The 21,954-nt window shown below is 50.8% G+C and overlaps 8 protein-coding genes and 1 non-coding gene across 9 annotated transcripts; 4 read left to right on the top strand and 5 right to left on the bottom strand.

Moving 5' to 3' along the window:
- Positions 1-285: 285 nt before the first annotated feature.
- Positions 286-1,256, bottom strand: BO72DRAFT_474878 (WW domain-containing protein). The gene is made up of 2 exons (XM_040947298.1): positions 1,150-1,256; positions 286-1,076 (listed from the first exon to the last, which is right to left on the bottom strand). Exons 1-2 carry the CDS (start codon positions 1,218-1,220, stop codon positions 476-478), a joined length of 672 nt encoding a protein of 223 aa, XP_040805310.1. The 5' UTR covers positions 1,221-1,256; the 3' UTR covers positions 286-475.
- Positions 1,257-1,518: 262 nt separating this feature from the next.
- BO72DRAFT_444792 (uncharacterized protein) lies at positions 1,519-2,438 on the top strand. Its single transcript, XM_040943901.1, has 2 exons — positions 1,519-1,751; positions 1,820-2,438. The coding sequence occupies exons 1-2, from the start codon at positions 1,722-1,724 to the stop codon at positions 2,099-2,101; spliced, it is 312 nt and encodes a 103-aa protein (XP_040805309.1). The 5' UTR covers positions 1,519-1,721; the 3' UTR covers positions 2,102-2,438.
- Positions 2,320-2,393, top strand: BO72DRAFT_t49. The gene has a single exon. It is a non-coding gene; the product is annotated as a tRNA-Val (tRNA).
- A 1,699-nt stretch (positions 2,439-4,137) lies between the features above and the next one.
- BO72DRAFT_455739 (uncharacterized protein) lies at positions 4,138-4,602 on the bottom strand (the record flags this gene model as incomplete). The annotated part of the gene is made up of 1 exon (XM_040946245.1): positions 4,138-4,602. The coding sequence occupies one exon, from the start codon at positions 4,600-4,602 to the stop codon at positions 4,138-4,140; it is 465 nt and encodes a 154-aa protein (XP_040805308.1).
- Positions 4,603-5,086: 484 nt separating this feature from the next.
- Positions 5,087-6,308, bottom strand: BO72DRAFT_524717 (uncharacterized protein). Its single transcript, XM_040949900.1, has 2 exons — positions 5,870-6,308; positions 5,087-5,812 (listed from the first exon to the last, which is right to left on the bottom strand). Exons 1-2 carry the CDS (start codon positions 6,091-6,093, stop codon positions 5,332-5,334), a joined length of 705 nt encoding a protein of 234 aa, XP_040805307.1. The 5' UTR covers positions 6,094-6,308; the 3' UTR covers positions 5,087-5,331.
- A 578-nt stretch (positions 6,309-6,886) lies between these two features.
- On the bottom strand, positions 6,887-9,820 carry BO72DRAFT_483409 (uncharacterized protein; the record flags this gene model as incomplete). The annotated part of the gene is made up of 4 exons (XM_040947801.1): positions 6,887-8,608; positions 8,671-8,946; positions 9,027-9,366; positions 9,452-9,820. 4 exons carry the CDS (start codon positions 9,818-9,820, stop codon positions 6,987-6,989), a joined length of 2,607 nt encoding a protein of 868 aa, XP_040805306.1. The 3' UTR covers positions 6,887-6,986.
- Positions 9,821-10,618: 798 nt separating this feature from the next.
- Positions 10,619-12,739, top strand: BO72DRAFT_369375 (uncharacterized protein; the record flags this gene model as incomplete). Its single annotated transcript, XM_040940914.1, has 1 exon — positions 10,619-12,739. A coding segment is annotated over one exon (2,121 nt), but the record flags the coding sequence as incomplete, so codon positions are not given.
- A 2,965-nt stretch (positions 12,740-15,704) lies between these two features.
- BO72DRAFT_421689 (NAD(P)-dependent alcohol dehydrogenase) lies at positions 15,705-16,914 on the top strand (the record flags this gene model as incomplete). Its single annotated transcript, XM_040942774.1, has 3 exons — positions 15,705-16,017; positions 16,117-16,549; positions 16,635-16,914. The coding sequence occupies exons 1-3, from the start codon at positions 15,735-15,737 to the stop codon at positions 16,912-16,914; spliced, it is 996 nt and encodes a 331-aa protein (XP_040805304.1). The 5' UTR covers positions 15,705-15,734.
- Positions 16,915-17,883: 969 nt separating this feature from the next.
- On the bottom strand, positions 17,884-20,179 carry BO72DRAFT_465682 (flavin-containing monooxygenase; the record flags this gene model as incomplete). Its single annotated transcript, XM_040946725.1, has 9 exons — positions 17,884-17,997; positions 18,447-18,662; positions 18,762-18,890; positions 18,992-19,038; positions 19,099-19,316; position 19,396; positions 19,532-19,768; positions 19,804-19,928; positions 20,034-20,179. 9 exons carry the CDS (start codon positions 20,177-20,179, stop codon positions 17,884-17,886), a joined length of 1,233 nt encoding a protein of 410 aa, XP_040805303.1.
- Positions 20,180-21,954: the final 1,775 nt, after the last annotated feature.

Raw genomic sequence — 21,954 nt, 5'->3', positions numbered from 1 at the left:
AAATGGTAGAAGAAGATCAAAAACAAATACAAAAAAAGAGAATTATCAAGGACAGTCTATGCATACAGGAGGACGATGAGGACTGGTATCATGTGGAGAAAAGCGCCTCGCTCGAAGGGTTCTATGATACTAGGTAGTAATCATGTCTTTATGAATATCTTACACTCGTTACTATCTTGGAAGATTCGGTAAGATTGAAAGATAACAGGAATAGACATAATTTTATGCGGGAAGAAAACGTCTACAAGAATAGTGGGCATCGCTTAGAAGAATGCTTCACGGTAGTGATCACTATAGGTTCTTCACATTTGATGGTCTCCATCTTCATCAAAAATATCATTAACATTTCATAAACATAGTTCATAAATCCCGTGACGAACCCCAAACCTGTCTGTGTAATGTGATCCCCTATCCACAATCATTATCCTATCCGGGAAAAGGATTCGCTATACAGCAACCCATCAATGCATTCCCCTCACCAGAACCCATCATCTGGCCCCGGACCGAAGTCCGGCCCCGGGCCAAAATCCCCAGGCGGCGGGCCATCAAAGTCGTGCTCCAGATGCTCGATTCCCTCGCCCAGAAGCAATCCTCCCAGCAAGCCACCCCCGATTCCCAGGGCCGCGGCGCCGCCCATCCCCAGCCCCCGCTTTTTCTTCTTCTGCTCCGGCTGAGGCTGCGGTTGCTGCTGCATGGGCGGCTGAGCGTATTGCGCGGGGTATTGGTTCGGATAGGGGTTCTGATATTGGTTTGGGTAAGGATTGTTGTATTGGTGGGGGTACTGGTTGGGATACTGGTTGTAGGGGTTTGGTTGTGGAGGCGGGGTGTTGTAGTTTTGGGGCGGGTACGGATTGTTGTTGTTGTTGTAGCCGTAGCCCGGCTGCGGTGGATAGGGGCTTCGGCTGTCGCGGTTCGGTGGCCACGGGGAGCCTCTGTCATTGTTCGGGGTCCTGCGACCTGTGCTGGCATCGTAGCTGGGGGGTGGGCCGTTGGGGGGTGGTGCTGGCCCGTTTGGCTGGGCTGGTCGGTCGGGACGTTCCCATTGTGACTGTCCCGTGTGCAGATTGACAAAGTACCTGTGGGATTGGGTCATTAGTACTCTGCGAGTATCTGGAAGCGCGAATTTTGTTTGCGGCAAGGTGATCGCACCATTCCTGGTATCTGTCATCGAACTGAGGGCGCCAGCCCTCAGGCACACGAGGCATTGGTGGTGGTGGCATTTTTTTCTGATTGTGGAGTTCTTTGGTGAGATGAGATGAGACCGAGACGATGGTGGGGTACAGGCCGACAATATATACTGGGCGGAAAAGGGTTACTCCCTACATGACATCATATTTAATGGCTGCCTAACCCGAGCCAAGAATATCGGCACGGTGCTTCCGCAAAGCTTATGCTGTTAGTGGCGGCCGATCCTCTTATTGTTCCCCTTGGGGAGCGAATTGGTCATTATTATGGAGTCAACAGGCACCGATGTTCCTATCGGAGGGAACTTCCGCAGGATTCCGGAAGTTCAGGAAACTGAGAATGACGCCTGGCGCATGCAGAGAGATATCCAGACTTTACTTCGTTAGTCACTAAGGTTCTATAGCCTTCCGGCATACCTCATCTTAAATATCGGCAGCGCCATTCAGGTATATATGCCTACCATTTCTGCCTCTGCAACGTAGCGACAAAGTCTTGTCATACCTTAACCAGCGTCAAGTCGTCCAATCCCACACACCATGTCAACCGAGACTCGTTATCAACCACCAGTAAGCTTCCGTTCGCGCCGTACTACAGCCCTACAAGTGCTTGAATTGACCATAACCTCCTAATACAGCCCGGGCCGCCTCCGAGCCACCCTGAATACAGCGCACCGCCTTCGGCACCGCCACCGCCCGGTCCGCCCAACAACACTTATTACCCCCCGGCCTCGGGTTATCCCCCTGTCTCGGGCTATCCGGCTGGAGCTGCACCGCCACAGTCCATGCAGTACTCGGCTCCGCTGCCGCCGCAACAGCCTGCTCCAGCCACACAGAAAAACATAAGCGGAGAGGAGGAATGCTGCGCAGGGTTACTTTCAGCGTTCGCGTGCTGTTGCTGTCTGGATTTACTGTTGTGATCGCTGTCGAATTGAGAGGGTGGACACTCGCTCGGGCAAGTGGGTCTTTCGGGTGGCTTGTCAGTGGCTTGTCACCTTGTGAATATCTGCATTCTGCATTCTGCATAGAGGCGGCATATGCGAGGTGTCGAGGACAGATGCGAGTAAATGAGAGCAAGCATGTGATTATAGTTTTTGCAGGGATACAATGCACAAACGCAGACCGTATAATATCAATTGGCCGGATGGTGTAGTTGGTTATCACGTATCGTTAACACCGATAAGGTCCTGGGATCGAGCCCCAGTCTGGTCATTCTTTTTTGCTTTGGCTCTTCTGCTCTCGCAGAACCAAGATGCCTCGGATGCGGCTTATTTTCTGCTGAGAAGACATGGAAATAGAGGTCACCGGCGAGAGACTTAACATTCTTAAGCCAGTGCACCTACCCTCCTGGCCTCAGCAATTCCTCAACCAACGTCACTAGGTCTGCTCAGCTAAATGCAAATAAAACATGTCTTTCAGGGGTCGATACTGTCATCCACAACCCGTTCCTCTACACATGTAATTCTGTTAATCCCGCCCAGTCATACTCCATCATTCCTTGCTAATGAGCTCTTCATCCTCTCGTTGTGAAAGATAAAAAGGTGCCCACATATCCTCCAATCCAATATATCTTTGTCCAAGCGCACACCCTTCATCAAAATGGGTAAAGCGGAACTCGCCTCGGTAGTGTTCAGTGTGATAAATTCGGATACCGTGGCGATCTAGTTGCGAAGGGTGATGGGCTGCCAGCGCCAGGTCGGTGTGTCTGCTCGTCTGCTGGAAGGAGATGGCGCAGCTGCATAGATGCACCAAGCCTACGGTGCTGGTTACCGGAACGATGAGGGTGCTGGTGCGGGAACCACGCAGCTGGGCGCGGTTGGCTTTGGGAATGTCAAGGTTGGTTAGAAGCATGTAATTGAGCGGGTGGATTTTGGTGACGATGGGGAGGATGAGGGCGTCGGGCAGATCGTACATGATGGCGATGATGGTTCGCTGTTGTGAATGGTGTATTAAAACGATGTTCTCTTCGAGGAAGGGAAGGGGGTGGGTGACAGATGATTATGTCTGATCTTATTTGTTGTTTTGTTCGAAAATGTTGTGTAATATATGGTTCGTGGTTTGATGAGGGTGTTGTGATGGTGGTAGCCGGTTATTTAGAAGGTTCAATTGATTTGATTCTCTGCTCGGGGGTATAGCTGTATGGTGAAAGGACCCACCCGCCTGCAGAGATAGTGATGGTGAAGAAAGCCTTCAGGAGCTTTTCTCTTATCTTCAAAATATGTCTCTCTGGGCCTTGCTATTGACAATCAGTAGTGAAAAGGTCCGTTCCCGGTCGATCGTCTGAAACCTATGAGGAGCCTTTCCGGTTTGCTGGCTTGCCCGTCCTGTTTCTATATCTACTCACCATGGTGATGCTCTCCTATTTCGCTCAGTGAAACGGGCTACACTTTAGACTTTGGGTGCAGATATCTCATCGACTCTTAGCTCGTCGGACGATACCCGGCAGACTAAAAAGGTAAACACAAAGAATCAATATTGCGTGCTGAAGCACTTGGATCTCAGAAGAGATTTACAAAAACATTCAGTAACTCCTGCAAAGTTATTCATTCTAAATTACTGTGATTAAGGCAGAAGGATACTATGAGCGCCCCAGCACACTTTCACAAAAGTCCCGACGAGGTACTCCGGGTGAGTTGATTTAGATGGACCCAGATCTTAATGTTGATTTGTGAAAGAAATTTTGAAATTAATATAACATAGTTTAGTAGCCGGCTTATGTGAAACATGTTCTCTTTTTACATTTTCTTTTGAGATTAAAAGGTCCAATCTGTGTGATAACTCGAAAATATCAACAGCAAAATAGACAAGTGCATCAAGAAACACACGGAGGGAAAGGCTCACCTAAATAGCAATCCATGCTTAGTGTCAAGTCAAAAGAGTTTTCATGGCAGTCTTACATGCACATTAAGCTACATCGTTTGCTCTGCCTGTGCAGGTAATCCACAAGGTCCCTGATCTACTCATCATCGGCAACACCTGGAAGCCAGATAACCGTCAGCGCCAGTTCCAGAGCGAAAAATCCCGCAATCAAGAGATTGACCGACAGGATATTCATCACCAGCAAGGACCACGGATTGAGCAGCCACGCTGCCAGCTCCGGGTTCCCGATGAGCATCTCCACGTTACTTAGGGCGATCAGCGCCTCGGTGGCGTTCAAAGGAGTCGACGTATTGCCCAGCGCAGTCTGCTGCTGGAGACGGTAGGCTCGGAGAACCAGCGGGAGCCGCTGGTCAGCCATGTAGTTCGACCACAGTTGGTTCGAGGCGATGCTCACGAGAAAGCTGCCGTAGATCAGCAAGAGTCGCGGGCCATGGGGCGTGTTGCGGGCCCAGCGACGGAGTGGGCCATTGGAGAAGTACCAGCTGCAGTAGCAGACGCTGCATGACATGCAGAGAATGGCGAGGTCCTCCAGGGCGAGCATGGTGCTGGATAGTTCTTGACGAAGGGGTCGGGAAACCTGAGGCTGGACAAGGTCAGTGAAACGGGCTTGTGAGCTGTGGTGGCGAGTGTTGTGTTTGCTACTATGACCCGTTGAGGTTACTATCACAGCATATCAACATCGAGGCATGGTAATATATATAGGCCTTGTCGTTTAGAGATTGGGTATTTGCATCTAATGATCGGCAGGAGCAACAGCCGGAGAATACCGCTCTGGAGATAAATCACAGAGGCCAAAGAGGAGTATTTTCCTTCTCTCTTTGTCTCTTCTCTTGCTTTTTGCTTTGTTAAGATACACAGGTGTCTTCAGAGACGAAGAGCTTCATTGATATATGTAAGCTTGGGGGTTATCCTAGAATGTGTCATTTCAAATCCTCCTGATTCTCTTTGTCTTTGTATTCTCCTCTCCTTTTCAGCGGAATATGCCATGCCATTTGTAGAGACCTTAAAGTTCCCGTTATAAAAACCTGAAATTAGAGTAGTACCTAGCCCTACGAGATATATGAGAACCTGTCCGGCCGATACTTGCAACATCTCTCCATTGGGCTAATGGATTAATAGGCCCCTTCGAACCAGAGCGCTCTCTCAGAACCGTACTAATGAACCTGATACAACCTAACAAAAGTGCTGTGCCCAACTGAAAAATCTCATACTGTGTAGCCCTTGCTGGCATTTGCGCTCTCACACGTGATACCCATCTTGCGAGAAAACCTTACATTTTCCGGGAGTCTCCCTCATTGTTCCTGCTCGTGGACCGAAAATAAACCGAGAAAACCTCCAGCTTGACGAACCCCTCCGTGCCCCGGATCCGCCCCAGCAATTTCTCAAGTGCCAACGACTCCCTAAAAGTTCTTTGCGCAGCAACATCATTGAACCCGAACACAGATAGGAAGATCGATGCTCTCTGGTCTGGAGAACCGCCCCTGACGGGGAAGTCCTTCTCCACGCCCCATCCGTAGCTCAGAGCCTGAACACCTGCGAGAATCTCGATGTCGTTCTCCTGCCAGTCCTCGAGATGCGCAATGGCTGCGTCTGTTACAGTGGGCAGCCGATCCGACGCAAAGTACGTCAAGATGACCTGTGTGACAGCGGACTGCAGGGTGGCTGGCAGAGAGGGCGTGGCGGTAATGTGCTTGGTGAACCCGCCACGCGTCAAGATTTTCGGCAGATCCTTGACAGCTTCTTGGCCCAGTCTATGGTACTGTTGTCAGAGAGGGAGCTGGGACGAATGGAGAGAGGCCTTTACTTACGTCGTAGCAAAGTTATGGTGGGCCTCTAGCGAGTCCCAGTCAAAGAATGCCCAGAGGTAGGACGGATCTTCAGCCTCGAGGCCCCAATATACTCGAAGTGGGCCCCCGGGTGCGGCAACAACATAGTTATATAGCTTGCTCAAGATCCGGCCCTCTGGTGTGTCGTCGTTCATGACGTCGAGGCAAGGCTTGACGCCCATGACACCGATTTCAGTGACGCACATTGTGTGTGAAATCTTTCGTGTTGAATGCGAGGTGTGACTTTCGATGGCTATTTGGAAGTTAGGGCAAAGCTGATATGACCTTTCCGAGATGTGAGGAGCTCGAGTGAGACGGAGGAACGAAACTGCTACCGGCGGACTAGGATGGTTGGAGATCGTATATATCTTTGTGTGTGTATATATGATGACTTCTTCGGAAAGACATGATTTAGGCTTCCTCCATTCAACCCAAAAGGAAGTCAATCCTGATGCCTCCTGGTAAGGCAACACCATATCTTCTAAGGCCAAGATGATTAGTCATCTGCGAGGAGTCAGAGTGACCCGTGACGGTGAAAAGCCGCCTCCGGAAATGGTTGTTACCTAGGCACACCAGGCTGAACTATACGTAGATCAGTGGAAGTTGGACAGTTTATAACACACAAGACAAACTAATGAAGATGTATGGTAAATTATACCTCGTTCTCTGGCATTCCCTCGGGGAACTTCAGCCGTGTGAAATTGCGGCTGTCTATTTCTGAGCCATGAGCCGGCCGAAGATCCATGTCCCTTCGCTTTACATTATTTCACCCACGGGTCGGAGTGGTGGCTACTTATCCGTATGTTATTAAAGGGAAGATAGGGTGAAATCCCGGTCTTTACGATCTCACGTATACTGTTCTATGTTTTTTCTTTGGAAAGCTGTTGGATATTCTAGGAAGGTATTAAAAGCCACCCTTCCCGTCCCCCTTCGCTTTCAGATACTGGGGCAAGCCTGGAAACAGGCCCCCGAATTATATCGTGTAAAATGTACTGGATAAAATGGTGTAGTCATCTCGCGTAGTGCCCCCTCCACAGGGCTCTCAATGCATTGTCCCAGATCATGTGTGTGAGAAGGTCAGACCTTATTTTGTAAGAGGCTATTCACCCAGCGTTTGATGTTGATGCTCAGCCAGAAGTCTCCTCGCCGCACCCGCCTCGTCCGACGTCTCTCCATGCTGAAGCTCGAGGCATTCGACGGAGAGGGCCAAGCATTCTCCTCTCCAATGCATGGTTTCGGACTGGCAATCGGTGACCTCTGGGCCTGCGGTCAGCTCCAGGAGTTTGCCGGCCAACTGCAGCGTTAACGGATGCCGCGCCGTCAATGACGCCCGGCTGCTCATCGCTGCATCATAAAACATCCGGCTGGCTTGGTCGACATACTGAAGTCGATCGTACAGCCCGGCCAGGAGGATCGTGCATTGCAGGGTGGCCACGTGGTTGGGTCCCATGGCCGTGCGGTAGAGATCGGTTGTGAGCTCGTGATAGCGGAGGCAATCCGGCAGCGGGAGCCCGGCCCAGAGCGTACTCTGGAGTCGAATGCAGGCTGTCGACACTGGCAAGTAAGGGGTGAGCCGCTGTGCAAGCCGGGAGGTATGGTCGTGGGGTATGGCGGACAGGTTTTGGTAATGGACCGGCCAGTACCGCCAAGCGTATGGAAGGAGGTCCTGGCTGTGTTGCAAGCTTGTGGCCGTGTCTTGATCAAGGGGCGTGAGGACTGGCTCGCTCGACTCTCCGATCGAGCATTTGAGGCAGATGAAAAGCCGTGTCAGAAAGTCGATGGCGGGATCCACGTTGGGGTGGACCGGGCTACCGGGGGACACGAGCTTCAATACTGCGTCTTTGATCAGGGAATGTTGCAGGGAAAGCGTATTGCTCGACAATGAAATCAAGTGGTTGAGGCCGTGTAGTCTGTACAGAACAGAACTTTCTTCTTTGGTTTCACTAGCAGGAACCTTTTGCTGCTCAACGAGGATTGAGGCCAGGGTCTGGAGCTCTGCTACGCGCAAAGGACGCTGGGCGACGGCAAGCATGACCAGCATTCTTCTCGTTTCCATGCTCACATCCTGTCTGTTCAAACAAAGATGAATGAAGTCGGAAACACTGGGCTTGGTGGTGCGTAGAAGATCCATGGCCTCGCAAAGTTGATCGGGGCTTTCCTGGTCACGAATGTGCCGGCAGGCAAGCTTTGCCCACAGGAAAGAGCCCTCGCTGATCGCAGTGAGATCGGTGATAATAGTCTCTTTATCGTTGCTAGGGAGCTTGGGGAAAATAGCACCACCCACCAAAGAGGTTTCAACCACGGTGGAGATATCGGCGGAAACCAGATGTTCCGTCACTTCTAAGAGGACCTGACCTGAGAGGGTCTGACCACTGGCTGTCGGACGATTTTGGGTTCCGAGTGTGATTAGTTTCACATTCGCCGTCTCTGGGATAATCGAGATCAGTTTGCGCAGCAAGGTCATTTCCTCGCACAGGGCCTCGTCGACACCATCTACGACCAGGAATACCTGGTTGTCGAGGTCGAGACATGTCAGTGCGCGCTTCAGGGTATCCCACAACAGATTGTCATAAGCATTGCTGTCTGCAGTTCGCTGACTATGCTCGAATGACTCACTCAGCACTACCAGCAGTGGAGTGTGACCGATGGATTGAGTGAACAATTGATGCAAGAGGCTCCGGGCAATGGAACGCATGGTGCCCTCTGCTGGGATTCTGGTACCTGTCGAGAGTCGGTTAGACAACGGCATATTGGGCAGCTACTGCGCGGCGTCATATACTTACTGATGGACAGAGACAGAGTCAGGGGAGAGGCGGCAGCGGATTTACCCTGTAAATACTCCCGAATCACGTGGGTTAGAACAGTCTTCCCCGAGCCCGAACGGCCGATCAGGTGAATATGAGTGCTCTGATCCATTCGCCATCGCCAAACATGACGGGACATCCACAGAAAAGTCATCTCTACTCGATTCAAGGAGCGACTTGTTACATTTTCGTCGAGACGCGCCAATACAGGATCACCAGGTGCTAGCCAGAAACGGATTGCGTCGAAGTCATCACCTGTTGGAAATGTGAATTTGATTACTCTGTCAATTCTCGGAGCGATTCAAAAGATTCAAACCAGCCATAGAAGTCTGTACCTTTCACAAGGCCCTGAGCTGCTCCCTGCAACCGATGCCTTGAGATGGCCACTCTGACCCTCTCGCAGCGATTCTGAAATGTGTCGATCTGGCTAGCATATTGATTGTGGATGTCGTTGAGAACGAAGGACCCATCACCTAGTCCCAGAATAGCTTTGTAAAGCTGGGCGAACAAGGAAGAGATGAGAGCCACCAAGTCGACTAGAGCCAAAGCGAGTTGTTCCACGATCTCTTCGCTAACGCCAAGGTCTGTTGCGCGCAGTATACTTTGGAACGGGGTTGAGATGTCAAGAACAACGACAAAGATATGTTTGAGAGGTGTGGCGTTCTCTGCTGCGAGCTGAAAGCGGTTATCTATCATCCTCAAAGAGATTGACGTGGACACGACAGACTAATGACGCGAGCTGGGTTGCAGGAAATCAAACCTCGAGTACGACGGCAAAGTAGCCATAAGCAAGTCTAGTGGCAAGGTAGATATCGGCCACAAATGAGCCGACGACTTTCTCTACTGCGTCTAGCCTCTGAACGAGGACCTGGGCCCATTCTAGCACCTTGTCATAAGAAGTCGTTTCAGCAGGGAGGAGGCGCAAGCGTTCTTCACGGATCCATTGGATCACTGAGGAACTCGAGGTCTCCAGGAGAAGTGCCGAGGCAGAAAGGGGTAATTGATCGCGACTCCATTGTAGCAGGGGGATGATGAATTTGGAGATCGTTGTAGGGTTGGCGCCGTTCCGGATCTGAGCTTGTCGCGAGGTGACAGGCACAAATGTTGATTCTGCTATGGAGACAGGCATGACGGACATACTAGGTGTCGTGTCCAGGGATTGGGAACTCTGTCTTGTGATTTTGAAAAGACGGGGTCCTCAAGCCTGAAAAGGATGGCTGGATTCCAGGTGGCAGCGCATGGTTGATGCTCCGGGTGCGGTTGGATCCGCCACAGCTAATTTCTCAGCTCCCCACACCCCCCTCATTGTTGTGTTAAGCGAACGGCAGGTTGACGTGGGGGACTGTAGGAAGATGGAGAAACAGTTCTATGCGCTGGCGCATTCATTCTCGTGTCACAGCCCGAGCTGAATCGGTGATTGGGCCGACGGTCGTAGCCCTGCCTGCACCAATGCGAGTCCGGTGGCTTTAGCGCTGATGTGGGTGGAGACAATCGGGATCAGAATGATAATCCTCAAAAACCGAGTCGAAACCAGGCCCATGGTCTTTTCCAAATATTCTTTCTCATTCTCTACTGAGCAGATCCATCGGAAATAAGAATCAAAGGCTTTGCAGGCGCACTTTGCACAATAGGTTGACCAAGTTGGGAAAGCTGAAGCCAAAGGAGCCCGGACACCAGCAACGAATGAGGGACTGAAAAAAAGCAATTATGAATTCCACGCAAGCCATCTTGACAAGTCCCACCTTGAAAAGTTTCCGAAAATCAGGATCTACATAACGCTGCATCGTTGCCAGAGGTTCGTTCGCCTACATCCAGGAAGTTTTCAAAAATCACGGTGTGGACAGCCTTTGCACACAGGCGCCGACTGATACGCCCATATCGCCTCTCTTCGCGCCCGTAGACGATGGCAAGGAAGATGCACTTTCGAATGCTTAGAGCTAAGCTGCGGAGATTGTTCTTTCGTCAGTCAAAAAATACCCTCGCAGAAGCACATCCCCCTAAAAATGCACCCGCACGAGGCGCAGAGAAGTCCACCCAGAAGACCCCGTTACTACAATATCAGACGGCGGCCAACGTCCGAAGCCCAAACCCGAATCTCTGGCAGAGAGCAGAGGATAACTTGAATAGCGACCGGGATAAGCAGCGACTCCTTCAAGCAGTATATGAGACGCTGGCTGAGGAGTTAGGTGAGGAGCTGCAACCGATTGGCACTGCCGGCCGTCAGGTCCAGTTAGACAGGCTGTTTCAGAAACGAGTGAACGCGTTGGAGAAGCAGAAATGGAAGATACAATTCGGTGATCAATCGGTGGTGGTCCAGGACTTGGTGAATGGTCTCTTCGAAAAGGTGTTGGTGGTAAAGGGACTTGTTGATACGGCTGCCAGCGCAAGCCCCCCAGCAGCACTGGCATGTGCTGGGCTGTCGGTCGTATTCATGTTCGCTTTGCAAGCAACCAGTCAACAGGCAGTTCTTCTTCAAACATTAGACTATACCTCGAGTTTGATGTGTCGCTTCCAGGTGATGGAAGATGTTTACCGCTCCGGCAAGAATGCCTCGGATTCTCCACGAGGGCACGAAGCCGATCTGCTGAAGAAGTTTGAAGACCATTTGACCGACCTATACGCTGCTATCCTCGAGTTCCAAGCCCGTGCAATGCATTACCTGGGAAAACGCAGTATAGTACGGCTGCTCGGCGACGCTTTCGAACACGAAGGATGGGATGATGTGTTGCAAAACATCAAGTCTCTCGAAGTCAATGCGGAGAAGGACGCTCAGATAATCGGGGCTGCCGATGTGGAACAGCGACTCAGGGCAATCCAAAGCACGCAACAGCACGAAGCCACGCGTCAGATCTTAATTGATCGTGACAAAAAGGCCATGAAACTCCTGCGTGCTCTGTATACCTGTCCATACAAAGACCGAAAAGACCGAAACGATGACCGAGTGCCCGGCACATGCGAATGGTTCACACAGCATTCCCTGTTCAAGCAGTGGCATCAGGCCGAGGGTTCTAGTCTGCTCTGGGTGTCGGCCGATCCAGGCTGCGGCAAATCTGTGTTGGCCAGGTACCTCGTGGATGACTTTCTCCCCGCCAGGAAGGAAGCCACAATTTGCTACTTCTTCTTCAAGGATGATTTCTCGGATCAGAACACTGCGGTCAGTGCGGTCAGTGCAATTTTGCGTCAGATCTTCTTGTCCAACCCACAGCTGCTGCGGGAACCCATACTGGCCAAGTTCGGCACGGACGGCGATAGGTTGACCAAGTCCCTCAATGATCTCTGGTCTATATTTACCAGTGTGGTGGCGGACCCGAGTTTCGGTGGGATGATTTGCATCTTGGACGCCCTCGATGAATGCGAGAAGGTGAGCCGCGGCCGTTTGATAGAAGGCGTTGTCCGTTCTTCCCGGGGAGGCTTGGGAACTGGCAATGTGAAGTTCCTCGTCACCAGCAGGCCATATCTCGATATCTACCGAGAGTTTCAAGGTGCTCAAGGGGACCTGTCAATGATTCATCTCAGCGGTGACGGCGAGGAGGAGATAGATCAAATATCGAAGGAGATCAATCTTGTCACTCAGAAACGGGTCGAGGACATTGCTCGCGAACGTGGTCTCACCTCCGAGCAATGCCAGATGTTACTCGACGAGCTCATGCCAGTGGTCGACCGTACTTATCTCTGGGTCACCCTGACCATGGATGTCATCCGAACTACTCCCGGCTTTACCAAGGGGAATATCCGGGCAGCAATCAGTCAACTTCCTTCCACGGTTGACGACGCCTACGAGAAAATCCTACGTCGAAGCCCGGCGCCTGAGCGAGCGAAAACAGTCTTGCATACTATTCTTGCCGCAGAGCGACCGCTATCCGTGAGCGAAATGAGCCTGGTGGTCGCCTGCGACCAGGCCTTCAAAGAATCTGTGGATATTGAAGACTATCTAGAGTTGCCGGATGAGTTCAAAAAGACACTCCGACAAATATGTGGTCTGTTTGTGGTTGTGATTCACTCCCAAGTGTACTTGCTCCATCAAACAGCCAGGGAGTTCTTGGTGCGAGCGGAACCTGCGCCTCGGTTGGAGGCCACTGATACGACGACCGCTTGGAAAGGCTCCGTCAACATCCAGGACGCGAACCGACTATTAGCTGAGGTCAGCGTACGGTATCTTGCATCCGAGAAACACAAGGAATTCGACTTACTCGAGGAATATGCCACACAGAACTGGGCGAGGCATTTCAGTTCATGTACGATCACCTACGAGGACCCCGTTACACCCTTAGCGCGGCAGCTCTGTTCTTCCGACAGCCATGCGGCTCTCGACTTCGCTTTTCAGTCTGACCTCCATTCTGTGGTTGAATATCTGATCAAGGTCGAAAAGGCCGGTGTTGGGCCTCCAAGCCTCACGGGCCGCACATTCCTGGCGAGCCGCGCCGAGGAAGGAGACGTAAATCTGGTTCAAATGATTCTAGAGCATGCCGTTGATGTCACTTCCAGCAGTGAATCTTGGGCCATTCCACTGCGACTAGCTGTCATAAATGGGCATGTGGAAGTAGTAAAGGCTTTCCTGGAGAGCGGGGTGGATCTCACTCTCAGAGATGGATTAAGCGACACATCAATCTGCTACGCGGCATTCGAAGGAAAGACAGAAATTCTAGACCTTTTGCTCAAGCATGGAGCTGACGTCAATACTCGAGATTTGCTGGGTAGAAGCTTGCTATCCCTGGCGGAAGGGCATGATGCTGCCTGTCGGTTGCTTGTCAGCTACGGTGCAAAGGCTGAGTGAGAAGCTTGGAAGCTAGTCGAATGGGATCTAGATGTGACTTTATGCGACTCGTGAGTTCGACAACGTTTTCGTTATCTCTCCCATGACCTTCTGGCTTTTACTTTGTCTTTGCCCTCTTCCCTTATGGTTGTAGCTTAGTTATGCCCTCGATCAGCTGCGGCAACTTGCAGTTCGTCCATGCGGTGTAGGTTTTGAGAGGTGGCATCATGGGTGGACCCGCATGGCCGTGCTGGATCTACATCCAAGGATGCAGGCATGCTTTGAATACCTGAAAGGAATCTGTGGAAGATTGGGTAGAGGGCAGGGCTAACATCTAATAGGTAGGAGCTATCGATGCTTAACACAGTCTTAGGAATTCGCTGTTGCCCAACTGATTAGGGCACCTTTGTCAGCGCCCTACTCTCCATCGATCAACAATCGTTCAATTCATACGAATGCTCTGTCAGGGGGTCAGGGCTTGAAGTTCAAGTAAGGCGGAGTTGCAATATCGGAAAACAGTATTGAAGAGCCGATCGGATGTACGTTATACAAGCTGCATGCAGTCCATGTGCAGGCGCGGCTCATACTAAGACATGAGCAACCCCACAAGCAAGACTGAAGAGACCACTCGTCATAATTGTACTATAACTGATGGTCCAGGGATGATTGTATGGTTCTATAATGCCAGATCTGGCTCTCTGCATGGATTGATATCATACACCTCAATTTAAGACTACTTGTTGTTTGATAGTTCATTTGAAGAAAATATACAGGTATATTCTAGTTTTATTAAATTGGTTATTCAACTTGTCTATTATTATTTTCTCAACACACTGTTTTGAATGAAGAAAGATTTTACATATGTATATTAGTTCTCTGGGTCAACTGTTATCTTTTTTTGTCTGTTATAGTCACTGTATTATTTCGATTTGAATTAATGAACACGGCTACTGGCGCAATAAAGGTTATATTTTTTGTTTTATAACATTCTGCCAATTGGAGAATCATTGTCCATATAATTATTTAGAAGTCGAGACTCAACAAAATGTATATTGAAACTATCTATTTGGAGCTCTGCAGTATAGAGAACTAAGGGCGTACAGTTGGAATACGTAGAGGTTGTTATTGAATACGGCTTCGAAATTTGTAGGTTGGCGTCGTTCTCGGCCCTTGCGCTTTTACCACCACCACCACTCCCTCCGCCTTTCAAACAGAACAGACCGAAAAGCTGATCAGAGTCGATGACACAGACCAAGACTTAGAAGACGTCGGGTACTACGGTTCCTCAATCAGCGCTGCTATGAGCGAGAAGAACAAGGAGGCTCATGCGTGAAGTGAGTTGGGGTGATTTGGAAGGAAAACAAAAAGCCTCAATGTTCTTAGCACTCCTACCTCTCTATCTGTCGCTTTTGTTGTGGCGTTCAGATCGTCTCCAATATCCGCTTCATTCGCCCAACGGATAACCGATTGCGTCTACGGATTACATATTCATGGCAAGGACAAATTGAGCAAATAGACCCAACAACCAAAAACATACAACAGAAGGGATTCGCTGGTGGTCACCCACCCAACTACTAACCTCCCGGCGTGTGGCTTAAGTACGGCTGAGCGGACGGGAAGCCCTGTTTTCCACACCCTGTGGTCGTATGTGATAGTCCTTGCCACTGAGTAAACCATATATTACGTGTGTAAGGGCAACTTCGTCACCGCTCCGCCGTCCGGCTATTGACAATCATGCGATGCACATGAGTGCTCTACCACAAAGTTGAGGTTTAGAACTTTCATACGCTTATGGATGTGGCATGGTCGTATCTCAGATTGACGGATCAAGTTTACGTAGTATCCTAGCTTGATCTCCTCTTGTGTGGATGAGTGGACTACTTTTGTTCAGGGTGGTACTACACAAGCTGCATGCAGTCTATCTGTGGGCGCGGCCTCTGCTACACCATCGACCCCAGAAGCAAGGATGAACAGAGCAATCGTCATTTGTGTACCACAATCATCGGCCCAGGGATAATTAGTTCCCTGCAAACAGTTAGACCCAGCACCCTGCATTCATTGACATCATATAGATCGCCCTAACACTGCACCCCGATCGATCCTTCACCATGAAGAAACTGATAAATATTTACGATCTTCTATCGGGCTTACTATCCGACTTTCTTGCAAGTATCTACACAGCATACTTCTTCTCACTGACAAGAAACTCATACATATATACCAACACTTCCGAGACAATTCTCGTGCTTTCTTCTACTTATTTCGATCTAAATTGGCGAATACCAATAACATGGAGCTCACATTTCCCGTCTTCCGGGGGTCCGCCGACCAGAGGATCATCCCAGACACGACTACTCGAAAACTCGGAGCCAACGAGGTGTACATCGAAACCACCCATTCAGGGCTCTGCGGTACGGACGAGCACTTCATGCACAATGGTCTGGTGCTTGGACACGAAGGAATCGGGATCGTGAAGCACGTCGGCCCGGAGGTCACCTCCGTTCGCGTTGGAGACCGAGTCGGATTTGGATACGTGCGAAAGACGTGCCGTGCATGTAACCAGTGTCTTACGGGTATGAACGTCTGCTCCCACCCCTGGTTGATATCGCGGTTTGCTCGTTACCACACCCTTCCTCCCTGGGCAGCACGGCTAACGTCACGACCCGATACAGGCTGGTCCCAGTACTGCCCCGACGGACGCATGTACCTGACGCACGACCACGACCTCGGGTCCCTCAGCCATGGCACAGTCTGGGACGCCGACTGGGCCTTCCCTATCCCGGACGGGTACGATTCCGCCTACGCCGCGCCACTGCTCTGCGCCGGCGCCACCGTCTGGACCTGTCTGACGCAGTACAACATCCGACCCGGCCAGCGCGTGGGCGTCCTCGGCATCGGCGGCGTCGGCCACATGGCCATCAAGCTGGCGAACGCGATCGGATGCCACGTGGTGGTGTTCTCGCGCACCGAGGGCAAACGACAGGAAGCCCTGGATTTTGGGGCCGCGGAATTCCACCTCTTTGGAGGTGACCACGTACTTGATGAGATGTTTGAGCCGGTACAGCATCTTCTGGTCTGCGGGCAACCGGGGAAGAGTCTTGATACGTGAGTACTTCCCTTGCTTTGCTGACACATACCGACACGCAGAAGGCCTTTCCGCTGACCGGCTATCCGTATCCCATCCAACCAGATCGGTCCCGTTGATGGCCAACAACAGCACCATGTTCTTTATCACGGCGTCCTTTGAACCGATCGAGGTCTCTTTCGCGCCCCTGATCCAGCATGGAATATGCATTCAGTCGTCCTTTATTGCCTCCCGCCAGATCGTGCTGGATCTGCTGGGGTTTGCCGCTCGGAAGAAGATCTACCCCACCATCATGGAGTTTCCGCTGACACAAGCGGGGATAGAAGAAGCGATGCAGATGCTCAAGAGTGGGAAAATACGGTACAGGGCTGTTTTGCATCGTTGAAGTGTGCTGGTATAGCTTTTCATTCCTTCTCATTCCAATCCAGACTACGGCAAGGGGTGCCTTAGTTGACGCTCGTTGGGTTTTTACACCGGCTACTGTGATATGCGTTTTTGCCAGGTGGAAGCCAGTTTTACAGATCAAGAGGAATAGTAGTATAATTGCCAGGTTGGTAGGTGGGATATCGTACTCGTTCCTTCTCCAATTCTAGGTGTCGCACGTTTTACTGGACAATGCAGGCAACAAATTTAAGGATCAGAAGTCAAGGGGTGGGCAAGAGACAAATCCTCCGGGTAGAACAGATATATCGCGCGTGAATGACTGCCATTCAACTCAACCACACCCAATGAGATATTAGCACGGATGAAATGCCTAGATGATGGGAATGAAACGTACTGTCGACCGTCCGCGTAGACGTGGAGGCCAAGAGGAACGTACGCGCAGGGCTCCCAAACTTGTTTCATGCAGAACAATTTACCAATGTCTAGAGACAAATATACATTCATCTACAAGGGAGTCATGGCCACGATACAAACGTAGACTGTTCACATGCTGATGCAGAATGATGCCTTATATCATCTCTTGACAATGTCCGCCGGGTCTCATTGTCGAGGGGATAGTGAACTACGAGGTCAAAGAATGGGCTCTCTCTAGCTGCACTATCGATCATTACCATACGACTGGATAGCGTCCTGTACTTGCTTCAGATTTTCCAGGCATGCTCTATCGGCCTTTGGCGGGAATAGGGACCTGTTTATGGCAGTAGAACTATTGACATCATACTCCGGGTCAAGTGTGCTTCTTCAATCATGCCACAACCAATTGAGGACGTCGGGGTACTCTCCCGATAAACAGTCCACTCAGCGCCAACCATGCGACAGACATCCATGCAGACAAGCGAGAAGGCTTCTGCGGACACGTCATGCTCCACTCCCTTGGGTCGCATCGTGGACATGCCGAACTTCGTCACCGTTATGCGACCACGATCAGATCAGAGGACCCACTGCGAGCGGCCGCAGACTGATTTCTGGTCTTGAAGAGCACCTTACCGCTGGAATAAGTGGGAGTGTAATCAAGGTTCGACCACTGTGCATAGTTCAACGCATTGTATTCCCGATTCAGGCAGATCAGTAAGAGGCATCGAGCAACGTCGTACCGCATGGGCAGCAAGATTTCAAGACCCCACCTCTTTTGACATCTATAAGATCCTCTGAGGAACCTTGAATAATTACGTCTGGGCTAACTCGCGGCTCCGAAGTCAAGGCCTTATGCAAGGGGGCGGCAGCCGCAGATCCTGGACCAAACGTAACCTGTCAACATTCCAATTGACATCACAGTCGTCCAGCCCTGGCTCACGCCGTAGCACAATAAGCAGCCTTCGTGGGTCTATATAAGCAGGGCGCGATTACCGAGATGACCAGGTCCATATGGCTGGTAGGGCATGACTCAATCAATATGTTCAAGACGGCCTCGAAATTATAGGCGGGGGGCAGGCGGTAAGGGACCATGTGGAAAAGTCGATAAGAAGGGAGAACTTGCTTTTCGATAGAGAATAAAGTCGACGTGTGCCCGCGTCCCGAACGAGGGCTCAGGATGTAGAAGAAATTCGGAAAGCTGTGCATCGCGACAGACTCAAACGCCATATTGGAACCAAGTTCCTGCCAATGCTGCTGGCGGGATATACCTTCGCGGCTATAGAGCGGGGTGTCATACTGTGTCGAGCTGAAGCCGGTGGCGAGGATCTGAGTGGACTGATGTTAGATGCTGCTTTTTCAGGGCTTCTTTTTATAATGGTTGGGCCGGGGATCAGGACGGCCAGGTGTAACACCAATGGTGTAATATATTATGACATCAGTAGATATCTGATCACCGGACTGGATTCTGATCGCGGTTGGTAGGATCTCGACAATTGGGTCGTCGGTAAGGCGGATGTTATCTCGATGTAGGCAGGGCAAATACCCTTGGTCGAAGACGCGCCTCTATGGTTGGAAAGTTTTCAGCTTAGCAGTGATCATTTATTTTGGTTTCTCTTTCGTTTGATTCTTCTCAATCCGTGGCGTCTGCTGCCGTGGTCGCTCACCTTGCACCCAAATTCGTATGAGGGGTTTAACATATCCCAGTATCGACCTAGCCCCATTGTGAGTATTTGTGCGCTACGCGGCTAGATGCCCGCAGGGATTGTCATACGAGGTGCGGTCGTTTGGACATAGTTCAAACTGCATTGTACGGATTTCTGGCGGGTCCTGCTTCCCCAACGGGTCTTGTTAAACTGGGGCCATGCTGTCTCCATGTATAAGAACATGAGTGCGCGGAGGAGCCACAGCAGTCCTGGGACATAGCAAAGAATCCTGCGCCATAATGGAGGGATGTCATTTGTTTTCGGTGGAGACCAGGTAATGGGGTGTCTAGGATTCTACAATGTTAGCATGTGCTTCATGATCTGGGTGCATCCTCGCATGACAGGCAGAATGGGAACGTTCATACCCTCATGAAATGTGTAATGGTCTTAACTTCATAAATGATTGCTGGTACCAACTGTACGGACGAGCCTTGAGGCGTCAATATCGTCTCGTGCAACGAGAAAGGGAAAGACAACAGCACAAAATGAGAAGAGACTCACTCGCATTGCCAATGACGGCGACGTGCTTATATCGGAGGTCGAAGTCCGACCTCCACTCAGCAGTGTGTACAATCGGACCTTTGAATCTTTCGACGCCTGGCACCGTGAAAGGATGAGGATTGACCACCCCGCCAACGGCGGAGATCAAAATACGGCAGGCTTGCGTGAAATGCCGGCCAGTGTGCAGGTCCTCGAATTGCAGGAGCCAGGTCTGGGTATCCTCCTTCCAAGTGGCACCTTTCCACTCCACGTTCCCAACGAAGTGTTCACACCATAAGTCCGGGCCACGTCAGAAATGTAGTCCAAAACCTCGGACTGTTGAGGGAACAATTTTGTGAACGAAAAATTCTTCGCAAAGGAGAGGCTGTAGCTTATTCCGGGATATCTACACCGCAGCCTGGGTCTAGCCGTAAAGATTAGTACCGTGCCTTGTTGACCGGTGAAATGCTAACAAATGTATCAAAGCAGCAGGGTTTGGTGGTGAACAAACATCTGTTGTTACCAGGTACCTCCGATCCCAGAGCAGCGGTCGTAGATACAATAGTCTTCCAGATCATAGTTGCGTTTCAGTTGACATCCCATAGCCACTCCGGAAAACCCGGCGCCGATGATGATGACCGTTGTGGCCGGTTTGGACGGGAGAGCCATGGTGAATCTAGTAGCCTCAGCGTGAATGAAGCTTGCTTGATCATTTCAGATCCCAACCCCGAATTGCTTCCGGCCCAGTTTTATCTTTCTCACATCCATCCACAGGGTGCCCATCTCCCGATCACCAAAGTCGAAGTCAATGATGAATTTATTGAAGCTAAAAGAGGCGCAGGGAAACCCAGAAGTTTTCCTAGCGTCATTAGAGTGCCGATCCGCCACAAAAAGCCATCCAGAATTGTCTGATGACCCCCAAGGGCTTCGATGCAGATGCACACTCCGCGCCCCTCTATGTCCCTGATACTGATCTGCTCGGCACGTTGATTACATTCCACTCCTGCGATCACAAAAAGGGTATCGCTGCCGCCACCACTTTGTGGCGCGGATGGTCTGAGCGATCGTTCATGGATCGCTTCGTGTGTGCGCGGCTGCCTTTGCGTTCGCAGCTGGTGTACGGAGGCGCGCTGTGGCGGGCAAGGGCGGAGGGCCTGGCATGTGGCTACCCGAGTCTATTAGGGGTATATGATTGTCTCAGGAGAGGGGCCTTGCAATGGAGCTTCTTCCAGGTGGGCATGCATGTTTGTCGGTTGGTACCCCCGGGTCCAGGGGAGGAGACACTCAAGTTGGGTAGTTTGTTGGGGGTCTATGCTGTTCTGACTTTTGGTTGGGATTCTTTGCTATCAATCGCTCTTTCAACACTCCAGACGTGAGCAGTACTTGGGTTGCTGAAGTCTGATCTAAGACAGAGACTTTTGTCGAATTTCTTTTCCCATGTCTCGTTTCCCTCCTAATATTCGAACAATGAAGTTCTATCGCTTCAAAGACGACTATCCCGTATGATTGATAGCAGGCAGTGATAGGTTTTAGGGGTGGGCCCGGGAGATAAATATGTCGAGGCGGGGTTGACAAACCGCATGGACTTATCTGCACGCGTACCACGAGCCAAGAAGTAACCAGATGCTCCGAGACCGGATCCTAGCACTTAAAAGAGGTCACATCGTCCATCCCGTCTAGAGTCAACGATGACGAGGGCCAACTAAGGATGGGAAAGAATTTGTATCACTAGAAAAGACGGTTACTACGTCAACCGACTTGGTAGTTTAGAACTAACCACTTATGAGGAATGATAATTGATTGGGCACTCTACAGTAATTGCTAACCAGAGATAACATCTTCAACACTCCGTCGCGGTGATGCGACTGCCACCCAAAACCTAGGACAGTTGCAACCCATTTTGACATTGTGGCTAAGCCTCCCTGTATTGCCAACTCTCATAATCTGACTTTCCGCCAAGAAAGGATAATTCCGGGAGGAAGAGCCAACACTTGTTCTGGAGCACGAGATGCATGCGCGTTACCGTCGTACAGAGATCTGGGCTTGCACGGCGGCCTCGCACGGATGGAACCATCCAGAATAGCAATACATCGTATAATTCGTGAAAGGGGTGTACGCTGGTCGAGTGTTCGGCGAGAATTTGTATTCTGCCTCTGGGTGCCAGGTTGCAAATATAGTCAGCAGAATGCTGGAATCTCGTGATTGACCCGGTGATGACTGACTCGTTCGTATTCCGTCTTCCACATTTCAACCAGCATAGCCCTGGGAGCCACAAGTCACGACCATCAGACGATGAGATAAGCTCGAGGAAAGTATGGGTTTCCCTGCGCGAGATAGTGACTGCCGTCCAGTGGGAGAATTATGTGAAGGGCTTCACTTCACCGATGTAAAATCGCATGGATGGATTGGCAGCCTGATCAGGGGAATACTTTACTTATGAGCGT

The sequence above is a fragment of the Aspergillus fijiensis genome (assembly GCF_003184825.1).
Source record: "Aspergillus fijiensis CBS 313.89 unplaced genomic scaffold BO72scaffold_6, whole genome shotgun sequence".
In the NCBI taxonomy this organism is placed as follows: domain Eukaryota; kingdom Fungi; phylum Ascomycota; class Eurotiomycetes; order Eurotiales; family Aspergillaceae; genus Aspergillus; species Aspergillus fijiensis.
This window is presented reverse-complemented; position numbering and strand designations above follow the sequence as displayed.

Excerpts from the sequence above, each read along its gene's own strand:
- BO72DRAFT_474878 (XM_040947298.1), bottom strand. The coding sequence starts at position 1,220 with ATGCCACCACCACCAATGCCTCGTGTGCCTGAGGGCTGGCGCCCTCAG. Across the intron at positions 1,077-1,149 it reads GATGACAGATACCAGGAATG|GTACTTTGTCAATCTGCACA; the intron begins GTGCGATCACCT and ends CCAATCCCACAG.
- BO72DRAFT_524717 (XM_040949900.1), bottom strand. The coding sequence starts at position 6,093 with ATGTGCGTCACTGAAATCGGTGTCATGGGCGTCAAGCCTTGCCTCGAC. Across the intron at positions 5,813-5,869 it reads CACCATAACTTTGCTACGAC|ACTGGGCCAAGAAGCTGTCA; the intron begins GTAAGTAAAGGC and ends ACAGTACCATAG.
- BO72DRAFT_444792 (XM_040943901.1), top strand. The coding sequence starts at position 1,722 with ATGTCAACCGAGACTCGTTATCAACCACCA. Across the intron at positions 1,752-1,819 it reads AGACTCGTTATCAACCACCA|CCCGGGCCGCCTCCGAGCCA; the intron begins GTAAGCTTCCGT and ends CTCCTAATACAG.